Source organism: Canis aureus, chromosome 13 (assembly GCF_053574225.1).
Source record: "Canis aureus isolate CA01 chromosome 13, VMU_Caureus_v.1.0, whole genome shotgun sequence".
NCBI classification, from domain to species: Eukaryota; Metazoa; Chordata; class Mammalia; order Carnivora; family Canidae; genus Canis; species Canis aureus.
Window position 1 is genome coordinate 41,962,975 of NC_135623.1, and position 25,857 is coordinate 41,988,831.

At 39.6% G+C, this 25,857-nt stretch overlaps 2 protein-coding genes across 5 annotated transcripts in view; one reads left to right on the forward strand and one right to left on the reverse strand.

The window, feature by feature from the left end:
- LOC144282346 (uncharacterized) overlaps positions 1-17,643 on the reverse strand; it is a 48,592-nt gene extending 30,949 nt beyond the window's left edge. Inside the window, exons 1-5 of the mRNA XM_077845878.1 lie at positions 16,625-17,643; positions 14,995-15,109; positions 14,706-14,781; positions 3,804-3,876; positions 3,581-3,665 (exon numbers count right to left, since the gene is read on the reverse strand). The gene's annotated coding sequence lies outside the window, so the exon portion shown is untranslated. The remainder of the gene's footprint in view (positions 1-3,580; positions 3,666-3,803; positions 3,877-14,705; positions 14,782-14,994; positions 15,110-16,624) is intronic.
- Positions 17,269-25,857, forward strand: part of METAP2 (methionyl aminopeptidase 2) — a 35,650-nt gene continuing 27,061 nt past the window's right edge. The window contains exons 1-2 of one of the 4 annotated variants that reach the window (XM_077845873.1): positions 17,270-17,500; positions 19,301-19,408. In XM_077845873.1, the coding sequence (XP_077701999.1) occupies positions 17,350-17,500; positions 19,301-19,408 (259 nt within the window). In that variant the 5' untranslated portion in view covers positions 17,270-17,349. Of the gene's footprint in view, positions 17,501-18,260; positions 18,412-19,300; positions 19,409-25,857 lie in introns of those variants that run through there. The other 3 variants (XM_077845874.1, XM_077845876.1, XM_077845875.1) reach the window with 3 other exon arrangements.

Consider the following 25,857-nt stretch of genomic DNA (forward strand, 5'->3'; position numbering starts at 1 on the left):
CATCAAAGGTATCTTCAAGCTTCTAGATAGTTGATTAATAAAATCTAGGAGGATAATCAAGCATATATTGTGTGGACACTGTGTTACATAGAATACAGAGAGAAGTCTCGGTCCTTCCCTTTTCAGGACCTTAAAATCTATAATCTGGCTACCATCTTTATTCATTCATTCCACAAATATCTATTGCATAAAAAAAAAAACTAATTTCACTACACCATCAAAGGCATGAACAAAAATATTTTAAGTGAACTGTCCTTTGAAATGTTCTCTAAACTAGTTGCTCAAAGATTTCTAAGACAGCTACCCAAGTCATAACAATTTCAAAGTGTTTTCTTTCACCAAGTCAATGTAGTAAAACATGTTGGCACCGGATGGAATTTCACCTAAATAAAGTTTTTATAAAATGGTAAACAGCACTACAGAGCCACTTGCATCTATCTTCTAAATAATAATTCCATTCACATAGTTTGAAATAATACTAGTTTCCCAACTAAGTATTTAATGTAAAATAAAAGGGATGTTTTTTAAGATCAAAAGGTATTTTAATCGGCATAAGAATTCTAAACATAGATCTTAAATATTGATCTTCAAGTAATGTTTATCTTTTCACAGATATTTAAAAGATATAAGACTCATTTTTGAAAACTTTAAATATATTACAATAATAACTCCTTAAATTTCTATATATCTCTATGGATTTCAAAGCTGCTTTCATAAACATCATTATACCAACTCTAATACTAACCCTATGAGCCAGCTATCATGTTATCTTCATTTTAAAGTTATTTTCTTTGCAACATTCTATAAATATGCATTCATAATTGCCAGATTTGTCTATTGCTCAAATAAAATGATAAAAACTGTACATATTACAATAATATTAATACCTGCCATTTATTAATTGCCTCTGTTTTATCATATATAAAATAAGGTCAATAATTTTACCTCCTTCAGAAGGTTAAGAAATTTAATGTACACTTAAAAAATATTTATATGTCTGGTTTATTTTTCAGACAGAAACTTTAATAATGGACTATCCATTTTAAAACCAGACTTAATAATCTTAACAAGGGATAAGCAACAATAAAGGTCTTAACACCTGGCCCAATCTTAAAGTAGCCCCCTCTCTCTAAGCACCGGAGATGTGAAGAAATGATTCGTTCATTTAAGAAATATTCATCAGGCATGGTTCTAGGCACTGGAGAGACATGGTAAAGAGGGCATAACCCTGCCCCCATGGACCTTAGACTACAGTTGGGGAAAGACAAGAAGGAAAACATGAAGGGAGAAGAGGGAGAAGGGAAGGATATAACAAGCATGGGTAGTGTTAACTAGGATGATGAAAATAAAACAAGACACTATAATAGAGTGATGGGCAGGTGTATGATTGGCTTCTTTGGTTTGGGTAGTCAGGGATGGCCTTTGTGAGGAGGTGACATTTGCACTGAAACTAGAATAATGATGAGGAAGAGCCAAGCATAAAATAATATGGCAGAAAAGCATTTAAAGCAGAGTATACAGCAAATGCAAAGAACCAAAAGCAGGAATGAGTTATGCTGTTAAAAGAATAGATCAGCCATCATGGCTGGGGAACAAGTGACAAAGAGTGATATCTGAGGAGGTTGGAAGGCCTGCAGGAGAGGAAATGACAGAAGGACATGCCATTCATGGTTAAGAAGTGTGGATTTTATTCCTGCTGCAGTGGCAGCAGTAGGATAGTCAGTGGTAGAAACACGGTGTTTCCAAGTAGAATAAACAGAAGCAATGCTTAAGACATACATCAAATGAAAAAGCTGGGCAGCCAACAAAGCCCTGGAGCTTGATAATAAACAGACCTACTTATTGCCCATATGACAACCCAAACTCACTTACTGAGTGCCAATTATAAGCCAAGCAACGTGAATACAAAATAACCAAGTTGTGCTGAATCACTTTTCAAACAGAAAGAGTTGGAAATGAAAAACAATAGACTTCTGAAAAGAGCAGCAATTTGCAGTGGTCTTGAGAAAAGTTACAGCATGCTCAAAGCAAACAAACAAACTCTACCAGATTAGTATACACCAGAGTTTCTCAACTCTGGCCTTCTTGACATTTTGGACCAGATAATATCCTGTTGTGGGGGGCTGTCCTGTGCATTGTAGGATGTTTAGCAGCATCTCTGGTCTCTACCCACTAGATTAACAATAGCACCACATCCCTAGACATTACAACCAAAACTGCCTTCAGATATGGCTAAATGTCCCTCGTGAGGCAAAATTGCCCCTGCTCAAGAACTCACTGGTATAAGTGACAGCTTTTAACTTTATACAACCTTGAGATATATGTTCTAAGACAGGTTGGGGTATTTTAATTTCCAAATTAATAAACTATAGTAAGAAAAAAAAAAAGAAAGAAACTGTAGTAAGTAGTGGGTAAAAACACTGTGAAATGGCTTGTTCCATTATTTCATTTATCTTTGATGGCTGACACTATCCCATGGTTGTCAAGTTACAGATCTCTCATAAGCCCACTCTATGTGCTCAAGTGTTGCTTTTGGGACTGGGGATAGATAAAGGAGCAAGTAGATTAAAAAAATCTTCCCTTGGGGCACCTGGGTGGCTCAGTCGGTTAAGTGACTGACTCTTGATTTTGGCTCTGGTCATGATCTCAGGGTGGTGACATCGAGTCCCCCAATGGGCTCCACGTCCCACATGGAGTCAGCCTGAGATTCTTCCCTTTCCCTCTCCTCCCTCTATGCCTTCTCTGCCCCTCGCACATGCTCTCTCTCCCTCTCTTATTTTAAAAGATAAATAAAATCATAAAAATAAAAATCTTTCCCTTATAGACTTGATACTCCCATGAAGAAAGGGAGGGCAAACAAAGAAATAAGAACGACATTTAGAATGTCAGAAAGTGACAAATACAAGAGGAAAGTTAGGAAGACAGATAGATAATGCCAAGGTGAGGATAGGGTAGAAATTTGAAATAGGATTATCAAGAAAATCTCAACAAAAAGGTGCTATTTAAGTAAAAACTTAAGAGGAATAGAAAGTAAACAATGAAGAAAGCAAAGGGAACAGCTACTACAAACTCCCTAAAGTAAGAGTGGGGGCTGGGTGTGTTGTGGAATAACCAAAAACAAAAAAACAAAAACAAACAAACAAACAAAAAAACAGGGTAGCTAGTCAGATATGACCAATTATGCTTTAATTAATCACTGATTTGGCTAAAATAAAGTTCTCTGATTGGCATCATGGTCAGTTTTGAAATGGAAAATTCCTTGTTATGGTTTCTTGAAAGTTGGGGAATAGGGTAGGGAAGCACTGGTCCTGAACACCTTATAACTCTTTGAAAATGTAAAGTAGGGACGCCCAGGTGGCTCAGGGGTTGGGCACCTGCCTTCAGCTCAGGTCATGATCCTGGGATCCAGGATCGAGTCCTGTTTTGGGCTCCCTCTGAGGAGCCTGCTTTTCCCTCTGCCTATGTCTCTGCCTCTCTCTCTCTCTCTTCTGTGTCTCTCATGAATAAATAAATAAATCTTAAAAAAAAAAAAGAAAATGTAAAGTAACCCAGCAATTGAAGAATAATTCCAAATATTTACTTATAATTAGCTCCTGAGGTGTATCTCAAATGGAGGAAATGGTCTTCATGTTCTCTCTTTTTCCATGTTTTCCTTTTTGGTTTCACTAAAATGAAAGGAAATTTTCTAATTAAGAAAACAGAAAAAAAATTTAAAAAAAAAAAACAGAGAAAAATGCTGGCCCAAACTGAATTATTTTTAGAAGAGTAAACTACAATTTGATGAGACTGAGCTATATTATTACCTGATCAAAGAAATAGGTTGGCCCAATGTCCAAAGATTTAGCTTCAGTAAAGGCTTCCATTCTGCCATGAGACCTAAAAAGGAGAAATTAGTATTCTGAAGACAAGTTATCATGTTTGTAGCTGATATCCCAAATCATAGTTTTAAAGTTTAGATGTTTTATTTTCAATGAAATATAAAAAATTGTGGGATGGGGGAATGGAACTGTTTCTTTGCTTGTATTTTCACTTCATGGGCTATCAACTCGGTATAGATACAATCAGAAGGATTGCATGCTGTGGGCAAACAAAGCAATAGCATGTCACTGCCAAGTTTCTCAACCTTGGCACTAATGACATTTTGGGTCAGATAATTCTTTGTGGTAAGAAGCTATCTTGTGCATTGTAGGATGTTTAGCAACATCTCTGACCTCTACCTACCAAACATCAGGAGCATAACCTCTTTCCCAGTTATGACAAGTGTCTCCTGACATTGTCAAATATCTCTTGGGGATTAAAAGTGCCCCTAGTTGAGAATTATTATGCCAATGCAATGTCTTGGGTTTGATGTGGGAGGAACTGATGAAGATAAGTGACACTGCTGATGACAGGGCCATTTATAGCAATGGCACTCAAAATGTGGTCCTTGGATGAGAGGCCTCAGCATCACCTGGGACCTTGTTAGAAATGCAAATTCTCATTCAGACTTAATGTATACTGTGTCAGAATCTCTGGAGGTGGCATCCAAGGAACCTGTGGTTGAACAAGCCCTTCAGGTGATTCTGAAAAGTGCCCAAATTTGCGCAGCACTGACCAAGAGGACACATTTTACCAAGCAGGTTGTGAAAACTACCCTCGTGACTGGAGGAGGAGAAAGCCTAGGACTGGCTAACTCAAAGCTAATGAGCCTACCGGATTTACAATGGAAAGATGGACCACACAGTGGAGAACGGGTAGCAGCCACAGCATCAATGGAATGGGAAATGTGAGGGACTGAGGATTGTTAGCTGTTACTATTATTAGTGGAGAAAATTTTCAGAGGCCCAGGTTGGACTAGCTCTTCCTTAAAAAGAAGTAGGAGAATCTCCTTAAAATATTTGAGGGACAGCAAAACTCCTATTTACCTAAACATCTCCATTTCACTGTCCTGCCATAGTAAAGATTCCACTTTAAGTAAATCCAGTATCTCAAAAATCCTTGGTTAAAATGTAAAAATACAAGCATTTACATTGTAACATGTGACACACAGTAATGAAAACCTCATGTCCTACAATATTGTGCACTAAAAATAATAGGGTTTATGGAAAAAATAGGGTTAGGGCACAACATTTAAAATCTATACTACTTTGGAACCAAAGCACAAAAAAACACGTGCCAATAATTGGCACCTGAGGTGAAACGTAAATAGCCCAGGAAGGCACTTATAGCCAGAAATTACTTCAGGGGATATTAAACAACAACATAAAAATAAAAATGCAAACTTAGGGGTACTGAAATAATGTGGATAAAGTAGAGTTTCTTGCCAATAGGGTTGCTTTAAGGTGGGCACAGAAAGAAGTGAAGCCTGCCATAGTCTAAGAGCCATAAGTCTGAGAGAGTGCCTTTCTGGGGAGGGATCCTGAGAACTAGTACTCTTTTTTTTATGTTGTTATTGTTGTTGTTTTTAAGAGTTGAAAGAGTTCTTGCCTGTGCAGCAGCTGAGTTGAAGGCTTTTCTCCATCCTAATAAAGGTTATAGTTCTATTACCTCTACTGCTAGAAAAATCAACTATGAAAAGTTAAGGATGATAACTTCCATGCTATGCTGTATCATTCCCTTATTTAATTATTATCAGCTAATTTGCATTACAGAAACACAAATTGTGGCAAAACAGACTACAGTTGACCCTTGAACTATATGAGTTTGAGCTACATGGGTCTACTTATATGCACATTTTTTACAGTACTGTAAATGTATTTTCTCTTTCTTGTGATTTTTCTTAATAATATTTTCTTTTCTCCAGCTTACTTTATTATAAGAATACAGGATATTATACATATTATAAAAATACAGGATATTATACATATATACACATATTATAAGAATACAGGATATTATAATAAGTGTTAATTGATTGTTTATGTTATTGATAAAGCTCAGATAAACAGTAGGCTATTAGTTAAATTTTGAGGAGTCAAAGGTTATTTGTGGATTTTCAGCTGTGTAGGGTTGGTCAGAACACCAACCCCAGCATTGCTCAAGGGTAAACTGATATGTTTCCTTGAGAGGAGAAAAAACACCTTAAACAAGTAAATGTATACAGTGTTTCAAATCAGGTCATTATTATCTTGAAACATAGGGATTTCCTCCCTGAGGAAATCAGGGAGGTAGTATTGCAAGAAGAAGGAAATAAAAAGATGATCCTGAGAACATCAACAAACTGTAAACAGTTCTAGCCTAGATCCACAAGGAAAGGAAGGTTGGAAGTCTCAAAAATCAAGCATTAAGAGTACCCCAGACCCTTCAAAAAAGTAGAGGAGAAAAACCTTCCCAACTCCATATATGAGGCCTGCATTACCCTGACACAAAAACCAATGGCATTATAAAAAGCAAACCACAGATACAGACTCTTATGAATATAGACTCAAAAATCCTCAATAAAAATACTAGCAAATCAAATCCAGCAGCATATAAAAAGGAATAGACACCATGCCCAAGTGGGATTTATCTCAGAATGAAAGGTAGCTTTAACATCCAAAACTCAATCAATGTAACAACCATATAAATAAAGGACAAAAAAATAAATAAATAACAAGAAACCACATGATCATATTTATAGACATACAAAAAGTATTTGGCTAAATCCAACACCTTTTTATGATAAAAATATTCAACAAACTAGAAATAGAAGGGAACTTCCTCAACCTCATAAAAGATATCTACAAAAAAAACCCCACAGTTAACATAATATTTAATTAATAATGAAAGACTGAAAGCTTTCCCCTAAAATCTGGAACAAGACAAAAAAGGTATCCTCTCTTACCACTTCTATTCAATATTGTACTGGAAGTACATGCAATGACAGGCAAAAAAGAAGGGAGGACCATCCCATTTGCAAAGGAAAATTATTTGCACATGACATGATCTTATATATAGAAAATCCTAAGGAATCCACAAAAAAAAACTATTACAGATAATAGATTCATCAAGGCTGCAAGATTTAAGATCAATATAGAAAAATCAGTCATATTTCCATGTAATTGTAACAAAAAACCTGAAAGTAAAATTAGGAAAATCCCACTTACAATAGTATCAAAAATAATAAAATACTTAAGAATAAATTAAGGAAGTTCAAGACTTATACACTGATGAGACAGATGGGACACCTGGGTGGCTCAGTGGTTGAGCATCTGCCTTTGGCTCAAGGCATGATCCCAGATTCCCAGGATTGAGTCCCATGTCAGGCTCCTTGCATGGAGCCTGCTTCTCCCTCTGCCTGTGTCTCTGCTTCTCGGTGTCCCTCCCTCATGAATAAATAAATAAAATCTTAAAAAAAAAAAAATACTTGTATACTGAAAACTATAAAATATTGTTGGAAAAAACTGGAGACCTAACTAAATGAAAAGATATTCTGTATTGATGCATTGGAAGACTTAATACTGTTAAAATGGCAATATTTCCCAGATGATCGATAGATTCAGTGCAATCTCTGTCAAGGTTCCAATGATCCTTTTCACAGAAATGAATATGCTAATGTTTCTTTCTCTTTTTTTAAAAAAGATTTATTTATTCAAGAAAGAGGGAGAGAGAGAGACCACAAGCAGGGTGGAGGAAAGGGAGAAGTAGGCTCCTTGCTAAGCAGGGAGCCTGATGCGGGACTCAATCCCAGGACCTTGAGATGATAACCTGAGCTGAAGGCAGACACTCAACCAATTGAGCCACTCAGGTACCACCTATGCTAACATTTCTAAAATTCACATAGGAATTCAAGAATATAGAATGGTCAAAATAATCTTAAAAAAAGAACAAAGTTGGAGGACTCACATCTCCTAATTTCAAAACTTACAAAAGCTACAGTAATCAAAAGTGGTACTTGCATGAGTATAGATATATAGATCAATGAATTAGAATTGAGTCTAGAAATGAACCCTTATGGGATGCCTGGATGGCTCAGTGGTTGAGCTCTACCTTCAGCTTGGGTTGTGATCCCAGGGTCCTGGGATTAAGTACTGCATCAGGCTCCCCCCGGGGAGCCTGCTTCTCCCTTTGCCTATGTCTCTGTCTCTCTGTATTTCTCATGAATAAATAAATAAAACTAAAGCAAAAAATAGAAACGAACCCTTATATTTATGGTTAATTAATTTTTGACAAAGGTGCCACAACAATTCAATGAAAGAAAAAATAGTTTTTTCAATACATGGTAATGAGACGACTGGATATCTACATGCAAAAGAATGAAATCAGACCCCTATACCACACTGAATACAAAAAATCAATTCAAAACGGATCACAGAATGGGAAAAATATTCACAAATCATATATGTAATAAGGGTCTAGTATCCAGAATATATAAAGAACTCAAATTCAACAATAAAAAAGATAAAAGATGACTGACTCAATTTACAAATGGATAAAAGTTTTGGATAGACAGTTCCTCAAAGAATATATGCAAATTACCAATAACACACGAAAAGATGCTCAACATTATAAGTAATTAACTGCCAATCAAAAACAAAATGCAATACCACTTTACACCTATTAGGATGGCTATAATTAAGCAAAGACAATAATAAACGTTGGCAAGGATATGGAGAAATTAGAAATCTCATATACTGCAAGTAGGACTGTATAATGGCACAGGTTTTTTGTTTTTTTTGTTTTGTTTTGTTTTGTTTTTTGCGCAGTTGTTTTTGAAAACAGTCTGGTAGTTCACCGAAATCTTAAACATAGAGTTATCCCATAAGACTCAGCAATTGTATCCCTAGATATATATCCAAGAGAAATGAAAATATGTACATCCATATCAAAATTTGTAATGTTCATAGTAGTATTATTTATAACAGCAAAAAAATAGAAAGAACCCAAAGGTCTATCAATTGATGTATGAAAAATATTCTATAATTAGATAGTGGTGATTATACAGCTGTAATATACTAAAAACCTCAAAATGGTGAATTTTATGATATTTAAATTTACCATTTTTTAAAAAAGGAGTACCCAAGAACCTCAGTCAGTTCCAGCTTCTACCCATAACCTAAGGTGTCAGATTCCAAAGATCAAAAATATCCAAATGCCTTTAAAAGTACCAACCTCTTGTCTCACTAGCTTCTGCAATTTTCAGACCAAAGAATTCTAGAGATCTGTTGGTTCTGACTCCAAAATAACCTTATACAAGAGTTCCATCCAGAACTTCAAGACCAGCTGATTCCATTCATGTCTTTTATCTCAGTCATCCTCAGTCACTGGGAATGTCAGCTTGGAATTTCTAGATTAAGAAAGCCAACTGAGCACCAAGTCCTCTATATTTTGGAATACCCATGAGACATTTAAGGAAAATGTGCAACATGGAAGTGAAAGATTATAATAAAGAATTCTACTGGGATCTCTGGGTGGCGCAGCGGTTTAGCGCCTGCCTTTGGCCTAGGGCGCGATCCTGGAGACCTGGGATCGAATCCCACGTCGGGCTCCCGGTGCATGGAGCCTGCTTCTCCCTCTGCCTATGTCTCTGCCTCTCTCTCTCTCTCTCTCTCTCTCTCTCTCTGTGTGACTATCATAAATAAATAAAAAATTTAAAAGAAAAAGAATTCTACTTTCAATCATGATGTAGTAACTAAAACTGACACAAGACTTTCCACCATAAACAATGATCAAACTGGACAAAATAAATAACTGTTTTTAGATATTGATCAATAGGAAACATATAACTGTTATTCCTAACCAAAGAAAAACAAATGAATTAGTTTCATGATTACAATGGCTTTTTGCCTGGGGGTACTTTCCACTGGGAAAGGCCAAATAAAGCATGGTGGTCTATCTGAACTGAGGAGGTGGATGGAGATCAGATATCAGTGAGAAGGAAGCTACACAGAGAGGTCTGCACAGGAAATGACTCCACAAAACAAAGAACAACTATTAGAAACAGAACAACTATGGAGAAGCTATGGGCTGAACAATGATCAGAAGTTGGACAGGGGATGCCTGGGTAGCTCAGTGATTGAGCATCTGCCCTTGGGCTCAGGACGTGATCCTGGGGTCCCAGGATGGAGTCCCGCATAAGGCTCCCTGCAGGGAGCCCGCTTTTCCCTCTGCCTATGTCTGCCCTTCACTCTGTGTCTCTCATGAATAAATAAAATCTTAAAAAAAAAAAAAGTTAAACAATAATGTGAGATGTTGGTATTCCAACCAACAACAGTGGAAAGATCTAATTAACTACCTCAGAAATTTAGTAGGTATCCCAGAAAGGCCAGGTTTTATGAACAGGGTTAATCTAGCAATACAGTGACACTATTCAATAGAAATATAATGATGGAAGTGTTATTTAAAATTTCCTAGTAACCTCTTAGAAAAAAAAGTAAAAATAGACAATATTAATAAAATATTTTATTTTACCCAATATATCCAAAAGGTTATCATTTCAACATGTAACCAACATGGGAGATTATTTTTTTGCAACAGAGATTTTTTTTAAAGATTTTATTTTTTAAGTAATCTCTATACCCAATGTGGGGCTTGAATGCACAACCTCAAGATCAAGAGTTACATTCTCTACCAATTGAGCCAGCCAGGCACCCCATGAACATGGAAGATTATTAATTAAAAAGAGATAGTTTACAGTCTCTTTTTCATAACTAAGTCTTTGAAATTCAGTGTTCATTTTACACTTAACACACACTTTGATTTGGACTAGTCACATTTCAATTATTTAATAGCCATACATGATTAGTGGATTTCATATTAAAGAGTGGTAAAAAAAAAAAAAAAAAAAAAAAAAAAAAAAAGAGTGGTACCCTAGAGTAAGTGTACTATAGCTCTACGTAAAAAACAAACAAAAAAACCTTAAAAGAAACCTTGAAATCACATTGAGATGCAAGTAAATTTTTAAAAGATTTTATTTATTCATGAGAGACACAGAGAGAGAGAGAGAGAGAGAGAGGGAGAGAGGCAGAGACATAGGCAGAAAGAGAAGCAGGCTCCATGCTGGAAGCCTGATGCGGGATTCCATCCCTGGTCTCCAGGATCACAGCCTGGGTTGAAGGTGGCTAAACCACTGAGCCACCTGGGCTACCCATAAGGTTTTTTTTTTAAGATTTTATTTATTTATTTGAGAGACAGCTAGAGAGAGAGCCACCCAGGCACTCTGAGATGTAAGTAAGTTAACCATTTTAACAATATTCAATTCTCTATTATGAAAGAGAACAAAGGTCACTCAAAGTAGTATCTGTAGTATCCAGCATAACACATTATTAGACATGAGAATTAGTAAATGTGACTCTTAACCAGGAGAAAAAGTTGTAACCTCAGAAATGAGAGAGATGAGGGGCACCTAGGTGGCTCAGTCAGTTAAACATTTGGCTTTGCCTCAGGTCATGAGCCCAAGGTCCTAGGATGGAGCCCCACATTGGGCTCCCTGTTCAGTGGGGAGCCTGCTTCTTCCTCTCCCTCTGCAGTTCCCCCTGATTGTGTGTGCTTGCTCTATCAAATAAATAAATAAAATCTTTTAAATAATGAGAGAGAGAATGAAAATAGGGGATAAGAACTTTAAAGCAGCTATTATAAAAAAATAATAAAAAATAAAGCAGCTATTATGTTTAAAAATTTAAAGGAAAATATAAATGTAATAAGACAAAAAATCCTTTTTTTATTTTTTTATTTATTTATTTTTTAATTTTTATTTATTTATGATAGTCACACAGAGAGAAAGAGAGAGAGGCAGAGACACAGGCAGAGGGAGAAGCAGGCTCCCTGCACCGGGAGCCCGATGTGGGATTCGATCCTGGGTATCCAGGATCGCGCCCTGGGCCAAAGGCAGGCGCCAAACCGCTGCGCCACCCAGGGATCTCAAAATCCTTTTTTTAAAGATTTTATTTATTTATTCATGAGATACACAGAGAGAGAGAAAGAGGCAGAGACACAGGCAGAGGGAGAAGCAGGCTCCATGCAAGGAGCCCCATGTGGGACTCAAACCTGGGACTCCGGGATCATGCCCTGAGCCAAAGGCAGGTGCTAAACTGCTGAGCCACCCAGGAATCCCAGAAATAGAAAATCTTAATAGAGAAATGGACACTATAAAAAAAGCAAAATGGAAATTCTAGAACTGAAAAATATAGCATCTGAAATGAAAAATTAACTGGATAGATTTGACAGGAATTAGACGCTATAAAATGATAAGTGACCTTGAGAGCAAAGCAATTGAAGCCATCCAAACTGAAGCAAAAGAGAAAAAGATAAAAACAAAAAACAAAACCAAAGTCAAACAAACTTCAGTAATTGTAAGACAATATCAAGTTGTCTGATTCAGTGTCTGGAGAGGTCCAGCTGCCTGGTTCATAGATGCCTGTGTCCTCATATGTGGAAAGGGTAAAGGGTCTCTTTGAAGCCTGTTTTATAAGAACACTAATCCTAATCATAAGGGTTCTCTTCTGATGATCTAATCACCTCTCAGAAGCTCCATCTCCAAGTACCATTACATTGGGCCTATTTTTCAACATATGAATTTTGGAGAGACACATTCAATCTATGGCATCATATAAACAAATATCTGTGGGGTCCTCCATAATTTTTCAAGTGTGAAAGTTTCCTGAGGAGACCAAAAGCACCTAATCTTTCTCCATATTACAACCACATTCATAATACATTACTAGTTCAACTCTGCACCACATTCACAGTATACTCCCAGTTCAACTCAGCCTACCCTGATCTTTAACACCAAAATAACCCTCATCTTTTTTTTTTTTTTTTAAGTAGGCTCCATGAGGGGCTTGAATTCACGACCCCGAGATCAAGACCTGAGTTGAGATCAAGAATAGGATGCTTAACCAACTAAGCCAACCAGGAAAGATGGGAAGAGGGAACTTATGAATGGTACTGTTGTTTGTCCTCCAGTATTTCATGTAGTTCTTATCTTTCTTTTATAAACTCTTAATATTGATTCCTATGTGTATTTGACTAATAAACACTTGAAACTTCCATGTTGGTAATGATACTCCTGACATCTTGGCCATAGGAATATTGCTTGCAACCATATAAACCTTTCCCAAAGTCCAGCCTAAATACATGCATGCTACACAGAGATTATGGGGAAGATAAAGAAGTTCTATTATTAAGTATCTATCGTCCAGTTACAAAAAGAACAAAGTATAAAATAAAAAGTAACTTAGGATATTGTTGGACAGAACTAAAATAGGGAAAGGATTATAGAAAAACATGTGGCAAAAGAGTCAATTTAGGGGTGCATGGGTAGCCCAGTTCATTAAGCATCTGACTCTTGATTTTGGCTCAGGTTGTACTCTCAGGGTTGTGAGATGGAGCCCCACACTGGGCTCTCTGCACTGGAGCCTACTTAAGATTCTCTCTTTCCCTCTCCTGCCACTCCCCCTGCCTCTGTCTCCTTCTTAAGAAAAAAACAAACAAAACAAAACAAAACAAAAAAAACAGCCACACTTAGTTTTAAGAAAGGTCCTGTTCAAGAGAACAAAAGAGGGGAGTACTGCAAGGGTCACTGATAAAATAGGTTTGGGATAAGGGATCCTTTGCTTCTTGAGCTGGTGTTCAAGACAGTGCATCCCAACCTCTTGTGAGGATCCCTTTTTGGTGCTAACAAAATGGCTCTCACTAAAGTTACCAGTAGCCTCCTGAAGGCTAAAATCAATGGCCTAGTTTGAGGCTTTATACTACTCAATCTTTCTTCAGCAGCTAATAGAGCTGACCAAACTTTTGTTCTGTAAAACTTTCATCTCTCAGGCAGCCCAGGTGGCTCAGTGGTTTAGCACGGCCTTCAGCCCAGGGCCTGATCCTGGAGACCCAGGATTGAGTCCCATATCGGGCTCCCTATATGGAGCCTGCTTGTCCCCTCTGCCTGTGTCCCTGCCTCTCTCTCTCTCTCTAACGAATAAATTAATAAAATCTTAAAAAAAAAAAAAAAAAAACTTTTCTCTCTCCATACTTCCATCTGATTATTCTCTAAAGCATTTTCTCTTTCTTGTCCTACTATCCTTTGCAGTTTTCTTAATGGAATTTCCTACTCCCGCTCCCGTTGTAAACAAAACCCCCAAACATTAGTGTCCTTTTCTCTCCTCCCTGAACTACTGCATTCACAGCCTTCTACCATACCCAAGCCCTAATAACTCACATGTCTATATCTCTGGATCCATATTTCTGACTACTAGATATCTTTGCCTGGATGTCCTGCAGGCATCTCAAACTTAAAATGCCCAAAGCTTATCTTCCTCTCCAACACCTACAAAGTCTACTCCTCCTCCTTTATTCTCTATCTCAGGGAGTGGTACCATTAACCACCCAGGAACCCAAGCCAGAAACCTGGGTGTCATCCTCAACTCCTACCTCTCCACATTTAATGGACCATCAAGTTCTCTTAATTCTGTTAAAAGTGTTTCTGCAATTCAACCTCTCTCTGTAGCCTCCCAACAGCCTTAGTTTGCTAGAAAAAATATTCTAGTCTATGCTGGTATTGAATTATATTTTTTTACTTAGATTCTTAGTTCTCTTAAATTCTTAGGTTTTCAACATTTGTCATTCCTTTGTCCTATTCAACTTCCTCTTGTAGAGAAAACCAAATGAAGAAAAATGATGAAAACAAGGAGTGTCATGGGCTATTATTTTAAGTATTTACTTAGTTACCTCAAACTCTGGAGTATCCTGGAAAAACAGTCATCCAGTAAATATCCATTGCCATACTGTTAAGATACGTATTGTTTTTATACTACTACCTTAAAGTTTTATCTTCTTGCTTCTTTTCAGGAAAGAAGGGATGGGCCTGGGTGGCTCAGCGGGTCAAGTATCTGCCTTCAGGGATCCCTGGGTGGCGCAGCGGTTTGGTGCCTGCCTTTGGCCCAGGGCGCGATCCTGGAGACCCGGGATCGAGTCCCACATCGGGCTCCCGGTGCATGGAGCCTGCTTCTCCCTCGGCCTGTGTCTCTGCCTCTCTCTCTCTCTCTCTGTGACTATCATAAATAAATAAAAATTGAAAAAAAATATTTAAAAAAAAAAAGTATCTGCCTTCAGCTCAGGTCATGATCACAGGATCCTGGGATTGAGCCCCATATTGGGCTGGGGGGCCTACTTCTGCCTCTCCCTCTGCCATTTCCTTTGCTTGTGTTCTCTAACTCTCTCTCTGTCAAATAAATAAATAAATAAAAGGTAAGTAGAATACAATCCCTTGGGCAGCCCCGGTGGCTCAGCGGTTTAGTGCCGCTTTCAGTCCAGGGCCTGTTTCTGGAGACCTGGGATCAACTCCCATGTCAGGCTCCCTGCATGGACCCTGCTTCTCCCTCTGCCTGTGTCTCTGCCTCTCTCTCTGTGTCTCTCATGAATAAATAAAATCTTAAAAAAAAAAAATACAATCCCTTTCAACAAAGAAGTTGTATTTTATCATTGCATTTTAGTATTTTATTTTTTTCTGAACAAATTTTATCTTGACACTGATAATTCTATAGATCCACTTATGCCTCCAGCACTCCTTTGTGAAAATTCATTTATCGATCCTACTGTTCTGTTTCTGTCCTCCAGGACCCTGTGTCTCCTGTACTGGGTCTGAGGTAGTAGTCATGGTCCAAGTGTTCCTAGAATTTAGGGAGGAACTGGGAAGATTTAAAACAAACTTTAAAGGCATTTTTGATGTGGCAGATCTTACTTATAAGGATGTTGAAAAGCTTCTGACAGTCAGTTTGCACCTCAAAAGGGTGAAAGCTCTGATTTCTCCTGAACTTAGTCAGCCACATTCTTGCCTCTAGTCTGAGGATCTTTTGGACTCTTAAATTTCTCAGCTTTGTGATACACTAGTTTGGAATAGAAAATAATAAATGGCTTAAGGAAAGTACTAGCACCTAGTTTTATTCATGTTTATTTACATGTCTACCTCATTGAATGCTACTTTCTTGAGGGTATAGATTTGTGGCATTCACTTTTTTCTTTAAAGATTTTATTTACCTATTCATGAAAGACACAGAGGGAGAGAGGCAGAGACACAGGCAGAGGGAGAAGCAGGCTCCATGCAGGGAGCCCGATGTGGGACTCGATCCCAGGACCCCGGGATCGGGACCTGGGCTGAAGGTGGCGCTAAACCGCTGAGCCACCCAGGAATCCCGGCATTCACTTTTTTAAATCTTCCATTATGAAAAATTACTTCTAGTGTACAATCAATAAATATTTACTGACTTGAAATTTCAATTGGGAAGGCAGAGTACAGGATTATTAAACTTTTGGTGCCTGATGGCCTGGGTTTAGATGCTAACTCTCCCATTCACTTGCTGTATGATCTGATGCAAGTTCACAAAACTAATTCCCTCGAACTCAAAAGCGGATGAAACGGCATAATAAAGGGCTTGGAGCTCTTAAAGTGCTGTTTATACAATGATTATTTCCTGAGCTCAGAGTATGCTCTGGGGTGCTGGCGATAAGAGTACAAAACACGCAGGGTTCCCTTCTTTACGGAGCTCGAGGTAGTTGGGAAGATAGAAAACAATTGATCAAACAAATAGATTATGACAAACTGCCACGGAAAAAGGTTAAGAATTCAACAAGGGGTTGTAAAAGCAGAGCCTGATTTAGATTGTGGAGTGAGGGGTCTCGGAGGGAGTGGCATTTAAGCGGAAATCTGGAAGGATGCGGAGATGCCCTACGTCCTCACCTCTTTCTCCTTCCTCAACTCTCTGGAGTCCGGCGTCCATCTCTACCTGAGTAGCTTCGCTAAAGCCAACAACGGACGTTTTTCAGTCATCCGACTCGACCGCCGCCCCCCGACCCCCGCAGCTCTCTGCAGTTAATCCGCTCCCCTCGCCTTCTCTAACGATAAACCCGTCCATCTCTTCCTGCCTCTTCGAGGCTCCTTTGCAGGTTCATCTCCTTAAGGGCCCGGACAGCCTCGCCGCGAGCTCTAAGGAAAAAACAAACGCAATCCTTTTGAGTCATAAAAAAGGAGTGTGTACAAGCGAACACATTTGGGAGCCCTCTCCTCGCTTCCGGGACGCTTCCCGATACCACGAACAGAACTTTTTGGTTTCAGCAGAGACGCCCCCCTCTCTCCACGGGGCTGGGCCTGTCCACAGGGCAAGAACAGTCACTCAACTTGCCCCAACGCGGGGCACATTTGCCCAGGGAACGCCCAACGCGCGGGCCGAAAGAGGAGCTCGGGGCAGCATCCACCGCGCCGCAGGCGCCACAGCGCTGCGCTCCACCCGAGAGGACCCCAGCGCCCTTTCGCGCGCGATCCGCGCGCTAGAGTCCTCCGACATCCCAGCATTCCCTGCGCCCCTCCCATCGAGAGCGGCTTCCGGTGTCGCTGGTGTAGGTGGGTGAAGAAGGAGCGGGCCCTCGTCGCTCGGTCTCACTCGCGCGCGCGCTCTCTCGGGCAACATGGCGGGCGTGGAGGAGGCAGCGTCCTCCGGGAGCCACCTGAATGGCGACCTGGATCCGGACGACAGAGAAGAGGGAGCTGCCTCTACGGCTGAGGAAGCAGCCAAGAAAAAAAGACGGAAGAAGAAGAAGAGTAAAGGGGCTGCCACAGGTAAAGGGAGTTGTATGTGTTCCCGGTCCCCGTCAGGGATGGCCGAACGGCTCGGCCCAGGCCCTGCTGGAGTGACAGAAACGGGGGCCTCGGCACACCGCCCTGGACTGAATCCCAGGACAGGGTGTGTGTCAGAACGGGCTACGGATCCCCAGGGTCGGGGAGAGGCGGCTTCTCTTCCTGTGGGACGGGGGAGCTGTTGAGGGTGGGGTGGGGTGAGAAGGGTGCCTCAGCCCTGTCGTGAGGTAGTCGCGGGGCCGCCGGGCCTCAGCCCTGGGAAGTGCTAGAACTCAGGCCGCCTCACAGGTCGTGCAACCGACTCGAAGCCGCGCACAGGACTCAGCCCCGCCACCCTCCCCGCCGTTCGCCCTCCTCAAAAACCTGGTTCTGACCCACACTGTCGCCTCTTGGCTGGAGGAACCTGGAGCGTATTTCCAAGGACGGGGATGGAGTGGGCGAGTCTTAGTGCCTTGACCGCACTCCCCTTCCCCCTTCCCGGTTTACAGAGGGATTTTTGTTGCCGGCTGCACTTTTGAGATGTGTGTCTATGTGTGTATGCCCACGCGGTCACGTCACTGAGTAGTAATGCAGAATGTGTGGTCGTGCTTCCAATCTTCACCTGCCTAAACCCATGGCATCGTCAAGCTTCAGGGCTTTTAGGCCTGAATTATGATGCCATTTGCAGGCAGTTCGGATAGAATATTAGGTAGATGGGAATGGAACTTCTCTAAATCCACTGGTAAGGCAAGGAAAACAGCTGAAAGTTTATACTTGGATTACATTATGAGTTAGGACCTTAAATATTTTGAGAAGTCAGTGTTGTTCGTGGTCCTTCATTTTAGGAAAAACAGTGTTTGTACCTGTTTTTAAAATCAGCCACACAGAGATTGAGAGACAAATGGAGAGAGGCCGTAAGTGATGAAGATGAAGTTGAGAGGGGTTGGAAGTCTCTATCTTTCTGAAATTGTGATTAAGTGGGAATTGGAAAGGGAAAGTTGTGGGTGCTGGACTCTTGCAGAGACCGTTTAATCCCAGGACATAGTCTGGTGGCTGTTCTTGGCTTTCCGTGAAATCCAGGCACTTCCGTTTGTCCATTCAGGTCCCGTGATATATTATTAAAGAGTTGTAGCTCTCAATATGAATCCTCTACAGTAGCCAGAATATCACTTCAGTATATGCTAACTGGTAATACTATCTCTTTCTACACACACCTACTGCTACTACAGCTATATTGTATTCACTTTGGGGGTGGGGGGGGAGGCAATGGGGGGGTTGGGTTGGTCTTGTGCTTAGCTGTTCAGTAATTTTGTTTTTTAGTAATGGAAATATCTTTTCTTATTTATTTGATTTTACCCAGCCTAGCTTGACAACATATTTTTCGTGAAGACTTGAAGTTTCCAGTGTCCATAGAAATCCTCCTCTTCCTAAGAACTTCCTAAGAACTTACCTATTTTAAGTATCTATTTCGTTAGTAAACCATTTGTTATAGTAGTCTAATTGTTAAATACTTTAAAAAGTTAAACAACTTATGGATAGGGACAAACTCACAGTTTTGTTTATCCTTTGGTTGCTAGCACAGAGACAGTGTAATGGATATTTTGTTGAATGGACAATGCTACTTACAAATGAAAGATTTTTCTTTGTCGTTACATAAATTCTATTATGTTCACAATAATGTTTCTGGTTTTGTTTCTCAAGTACTTATCAGGTAGGAAAGGACTTCTATGTTCTCCAGAATCCTTAAAACATATTCTAGTTGGAAAGTACCTTTATTAGATTTAATTTGTTATATTTGATCAGCAGGGCAACAAGAACCTGATAAAGAATCAGGAGCCTCAGTTGATGAGGTAGCAAGACAATTGGAAAGACAAGCATTGGAAGAGAAAGAGAGAGATGATGACGATGAAGGTAAATGGTAAATTTGATTTTTGTGGTTGGAAAAGCAAGAAGATATGACATTCTTTGAACAAAACTACTTAATTTGTGCATAAAGTTTGTGATTATCTGATGTTTTACTTAATTGACATTAAAGCCTCAATAGCACAGATAAAAAGGAAAAGGTATTTACTAGCAGTTTTTAAAAAGTTGGATAGGTTGAATGGCTGCTCAAATAACACATCTCAAGTTTTTAAAAATGTACTTGGTAAAATGCCAAATAGGAGGTATTAAGATGAAATTGAAGGATTGTTGGGGGGGTGCCTGGATGGCTTATTTGGCCAAGTGTCTGCCTTAGGCTCCAGTCATGATCCCAAAGTCCTGGGATCAAGCCGAATCTAGGGCTCCCTCCTCAGTGGGGAGCCTGCTTCTTTCTCTCTCTTCCTGCTTCTGCTCTCTCACTCTTGCTCTCCCTAAAATAAATAAATAAAATCTTAAAAAAAAAAAAGAAATTAAAGAACTGTTTATTTAACTAACATTTATTGAACAACTAATACTTATTGTACTTGTGAAGACAATAGTAGTCATTATGTCATTTGCTGAGAGTGACACAGCTGATATGTGTAGAGTGGAACCAAAGTTTCAAATCCAGAACCTGATTTCAAGTTTGGTTCCTTTTACTCTGTATGAAAGCTCCCTTTCTTTATTCTCAAGGAGTATATTGGAGTGCTGCTAAACTCGATTATAAATTCCCTGACCCTAGCTTCTTGTGGTCTGTTGGTCCTGTAAGATTTCTTTAAAGATAGTAATTTTTAGAATTCTAGAAATTGATGCTATCAGACAGTGGAGGGAATATTTGCTAATTATTCTATAGCCTCTTTCGGTAGAAGGGGAGATGGGGCTTTGTCATTCTGAATTATCTACTATTACAGTTTACTGCTCTTCCTTAAGCACTGCCAGTTTGGGCTTGTACCTTCCAATCCTTAGCAAAAAAATACCTGTTATACTTTAACTGTCACTAGGATAATGCATAATCTCTCTACCTTCAAGGAGCTTATATAGTCAGAATTTGGTGGGAAAAGTGCTAAGGTTCAAGGGAATAGTTAGCTTTTCTTTAAGCAAACCTCTTGTCCATTTTATCTTGGTTTGTGCTTCAAATTATGAACATATTTTGAACCCTTAGCAAGAAAGGGACTTGTAAATTCAAGGTTATATAATAGATTACTGTAGGCCTACTGTGTAGAGTATTACAGTGTTTTTTTTTTTTTTTTTTAATTTTTATTTATTTTATGATAGTCACACACACAGAGAGAGAGAGGGGCAGAGACACAGGCAGAGAGAGAAGCAGGCTCCATGCATCGGGAGCCCGATGTGGGATTCGATCCCAGGTCTCCAGGATCGCGCCCTGGGCCAAAGGCAGGCGCCAAACCGCTGCGCCACCCAGGGATCCCGAGTATTACAGTGTTAATCTTGAAATGCATTCCTTGTTCCATTGCTCCACTACAAAGCTGTATGAATCTCTTGCCATTGAAGAGAAAATTTTGCTTGTCAGAATGGAAATCGTCAATGTTTTAAAGATGATTTTACGGGACTCCTGGGTGGCTCAGTGGTTGAGCATCCACCTCTGTTCAATGCATGATCCCGGGGTCCTGGGATTGAGTCCCGCATCAGGCTCCCCATAGAGAGCCTGGTTCTCTCTCTGCATGTCTCTGCCTCTCTCTGTCTCTCTCATGAATAAATAAATAAAATCTTAAAAAAAAAATAAAGATGACTTCAGGACTATTGGTTTTCTCCAAGTGAATTTTTCTAATTCACTTTAATAATCAGTGTGAATCAATACTGTTAATCTGTTGTGAGAGTTCTTTTTTTTTTTTTAATATATTTTTTAAATTTTTATTTATTTATGGTAGTCACAGAGAGAGAGAGAGAGGCAGAGACACAGGCAGAGGGAGAAGCAGGCTCCATGCACCAGGAGCCTGATGTGGGATTCGATCCCGGGTCTCCAGGACCGCGCCCTGGGCCAAAGGCAGGCGCCAAACCGCTGCGCCACCCAGGGATCCCTGTTGTGAGAGTTCTTTGAAAGGATGGAAAGGTAGTATTTCAGAATCTTTGTTCTGAAGGAAAACTGATGGTGGAGGTGGAGAGACAAAGCAAAGAGGGGAAAAGATATACCAGTATCTGCTATAAAGTTTTTTGAAATTTGGAGTTGGAAATCCGGGCTGAGTGCTGAAGGCAGGCTTCTTGGAAGGAATGGGACTTGAATAAAAGCAAACAGAAGAGACCACTTTGGGGCAGAACAATGCTGAGAATGTATTCAAAGTGTAGGGAATAATGCAGATTGACCATATGATTTGTTGAAGGAGCCTTGGAGCATTTTTAAAAGAATGTTTTAGGGGTGCCTGGCTGGCTCAGTTGGTAGAGCATGTGATTCTTGATCTTGAAGTCGTGAGTTCAAGCCCTACGTTGGGCATAGAGTTTACTTAAAAAATAAAATGATTAAAAAAGGGAGAAGAATGTTATAAAAAATTAATTTTGTCTTCATATATATGCAGGGTTGTTAGAAGGGGAGGAAACATCTAGGAAAAGGTTTGGAGATCATTTTGGAAGGCACTTAACAGCCCAGGCATATGGTAATGATGATTTAAATTGATGGGGTGGGGTGCCTGAGTGGTTCAGTCTGTTGATTTCAGCTAAGGTCATGATCTCAAGAGTCCTGAGATTGAGCCCTGAGTCAGGCTCCATGCTCAGTGTGGAGTCTCTTTGTTTCTCTCTACACCCTTCCCCCACCCCATATGTGTGTATGCGCTGTCTCTCAAATATCTTTAAATGAGTGAGCATAAATGAGAATGGAAGGGAAGGGTTCAATGGAATAGTGATTGTGGAAGCAGAATTCAAAGGACTTAAATGACTTTCGATAGGGGAAGAAGAAAAGAGAGGCATTAGACTCTAGAGGTTTTAGAGGTTTGAACTTGGGGGACAGAAAATTGGTGCTGGGGACGCCTGTGCGGCTCAGCGGTTGAGCGTCTGCCTTTGGCTCAGGGCATGATCCCAGTCGAGGGTCGAGTCCCATTTCAGGCTTCCTGTGAGGAGTCTGCTTCTCCCTCTGTCTAGGTCTCTGCTTCTCTCTCTGTCTCTCATGAATAAATAAATAAAATCTTTTTTTTAAAGATTTATTTATTTATTATTTATGATAGACAGAGGCAGAGACACAGGGGGAGGGAGAAGCAGGCTCCATGCTGGGAGCCCGACACGGGACTCGATCCCAGGACTCCAGGATCGCGCCCTGGGCCAAAGGCAGGCACCAAACCACTGAGCCACCCAGGGATCCCTCTCCCCGCCCCCCGCCCCCTCCCCCCCGTTGAAAAAATATTTATTTATTTATTTATTTATTTATTTATTCATTCATTCATTCATTCATTCATTCATTCATGATAGACATAGGGGGAGAGAGAGGCAGAGACACAGACAGAGGGAGAAGCAGGCTCCATGCACGGAGTCTGATGTGGGACTTGATCCCGGGGCCCCAGGATCGCGCCCTGGGCCAAAGGCAGGCGCTAAACCGCTGAGCCACCCAGGGATCCCCAATAAAATCTTTAAAAAAAAATTGGTGCTGTTTACTGAAATGGTAAAATAGGGAGGAAGAATGGGTTAATAGATTTGGGGAGGTGGGTGTAGGCAAAGAAGAAGGTATTGAGTTAAATTTAGATGGTTTTAATTTGAAATTGGAGTATTGGTGTGAATAGTTAATCTTGTGGGCATTTGCCAGTGTGCTAGAAGTAATTCAATAAAGTTTTAAGTCACATTCATTTGTTAAGGCATAAATTCACCATTTTCAAAAAACAGACTTTATGTTTTGGAACAGTTTTACTTAGATTCACAGCAGAATTAAGCAGGAGGTACAGAGATTTCCCATATACCACACATGCATAGCTTTTCTTATTATCAGTATCCCCCACTGGAGTGGTACATTTGTGACAATAGATGAACCTACATAGATACATCACTATTATGCAAAGTCCATACTTTTCATTAGGCTTACTTATGATATTGTACATTCTATATATTCACTGTTTATAAGTATATAGCTTGGTGAGTTGACAAATGTATGCATTTGGGTAACCACAACCAAGATATAGACCATTTTCATTTAACATTTCCATCTCCACCAAAAAGTTGCCTTTTACCGTGTTGTAGTCCATTCTCTTGCTCCACACCCCAATCCCTCACAACTACTGATGCACTTTGTGTTACGTAGCTTTGTCTACAATATTATATAAGTGGAATTATTATAGCGTGCAGGTTTTTTTGACTTGTTAACCTTAGCATGATACTTTTGAGAGTCATCCATTTGTTGCATATGTATCAGTAATTGATTACATTTTATTGCTGAGTAGTATTCCAGATGTGTTTAACCACTTAATAGTTGAGGGATATTCCGGTTGTTTCTAGTTTTTGTATTATGAATAAAGACAACATTTGCATAAAAGTCTTTGGGCGCAAGTTTTCATTTCTCCTGTGTGAATACCTAGGAGTAGGGTTGCTGGTCATATGGGAAGTGTATATTTAATCTTACAAGAAACTATCAAACTATTTTCCAGAATAGCTGTATCATTTTGCTCTCTTGTCAGCACTGGTTGAGAGTTCCAAGTCCTTTGTATCTCTGAAGCACTTGATATTGTTAATTTTTAATTAGTCTTTCTAACCGGTTTGTCGTGGTATGTTATTGTGGTTTTAATTTGTATTTCCCTAATGACTGGTAGATATTGAACATCTTTTCATGTTTTTGCCTTTCATATATCTTTGGCGAAATGTTCATATCTTTTGTCCACTTTTCAGTTGGGTTATTTGTTCTCATATTGAGTTGTAGAAGTTCTTTATATATTCTTCATACGAGTTTTGTGTTTTTTTTAAAGATTTTATTTATTTATTCATGAGAGACACAGAGATAGGCAGAGGGAGAAGCAGGCTTCCTGCAGGGAGCCAGATGCAAGACTCCATCCCAGGACTCCAGGATCACGACCAGAACCAAAGGCAGATGCTCAACCACTGAGCCATCCAGGCTCCTCTCTTCATACAAGTTCTTTAGGAAAAAAAAAAAGATTTATTTATTTGAGAGAGCAAGCTTGTGCACAGGAGCAGCAGAAGCAGAAGCGGGAGGAGAGGAAGATAGAAAGGGAAAGGTAAACTCCCCGCTAAGCAGGGGCTTGATCCCAGATCCCGGGGACTCAGGGATCAAGACCTGAGCCAAAGGCAGATGCTTAACCAGCTGAACCACTCAGGCACCCCTGTTTTTCATACAAGTTCTTTATCTGATATGTTTTACTAATATTTTCTTTCATGCTGGTATTATTTGCAGCAGAAAAGATTTTAATTTTTATAGTCTCATTTATTTTATTTCTTCCTGGATTATGTTTTTTGTGTTTTATCCAAAAAGTTAAATAATTGTTGTCTGTAGGATCATGATAATTTTTTTCTTATGTTCTCTTTAAGAAGTTTATATCCATTTAGAGTTAATTTTAAGAAGTTTATATCCATTTAGAGTATATAGTTCAAGGTAAGAGTTGAGATTCCTTTTTTTCCTTGCATATAGATGCCCAGTTTTCATTCAACAAACATTAATTGATTGGAGCATAGGGCTAGTACAGAAATAAATATGAACAGCCTCTGCCTGTTAAGAATATCCTGGGATGCTATGAAAGAAAGACATAAAAACATAAATTGTGCATTGGTATAATGGATGGGAACATAAGCGTATATAGTTTGGTATTTGGATCCACACTGTTACTATCCTGATAAAAGAGTTTAATAAACAGTGACTATTATCCTATACTAAATACAGACCTTGATTGAGTATCAAAGGAAGAGCTTCATCTTATCTCATTTTATTTTATTTTAAATTTATTTATTTATGATAGTCACACAGAGAGAGAGAGGGAGAGGGAGAGGCAGAGACACAGGCAGAGGGAGAAGCAGGCTCCATGCACCGGGCGCCCGACGTAGGACTCGATCCCGGGTCTCCAGGATTGCGCCCTGGGCCAAAGGCAGGCACCAAACCGCTGCGCCACCCAGGGATCCCTCTTATCTCATTTTAAAGATGAAGAGACCGAGGTAGAGAGAGGCTAAATAATTTGCCCAAGATCACACAGCTTGCAGAATTTTTAGTATGTTTTTAAAACTGGTTATACGCCTTTTTTTTTTTTTTTAAGATTTTATTTGAGAGTGAAAGAGCGCACGTTCATGTGCATAAGTGGGAGAGCAGAGGGAGTGGGAGAGATACATTCCCTGCTGAGCAGGGAGCCTGATGTGGGGCTCTCTCCCAGGACTCTGAGATAGTGACTTGAGCCAAGACAAATGCTTAACTGACTGAGCCACTCAGGCACCCCTAAAATTAGTTATACATCTTGAAGCATTTGTTTTAGGTTGAATCTAGTGTATGTAGCAGTATGCTAAGCATTGTGTGTTCTTCCAGAGTAAAGACTACC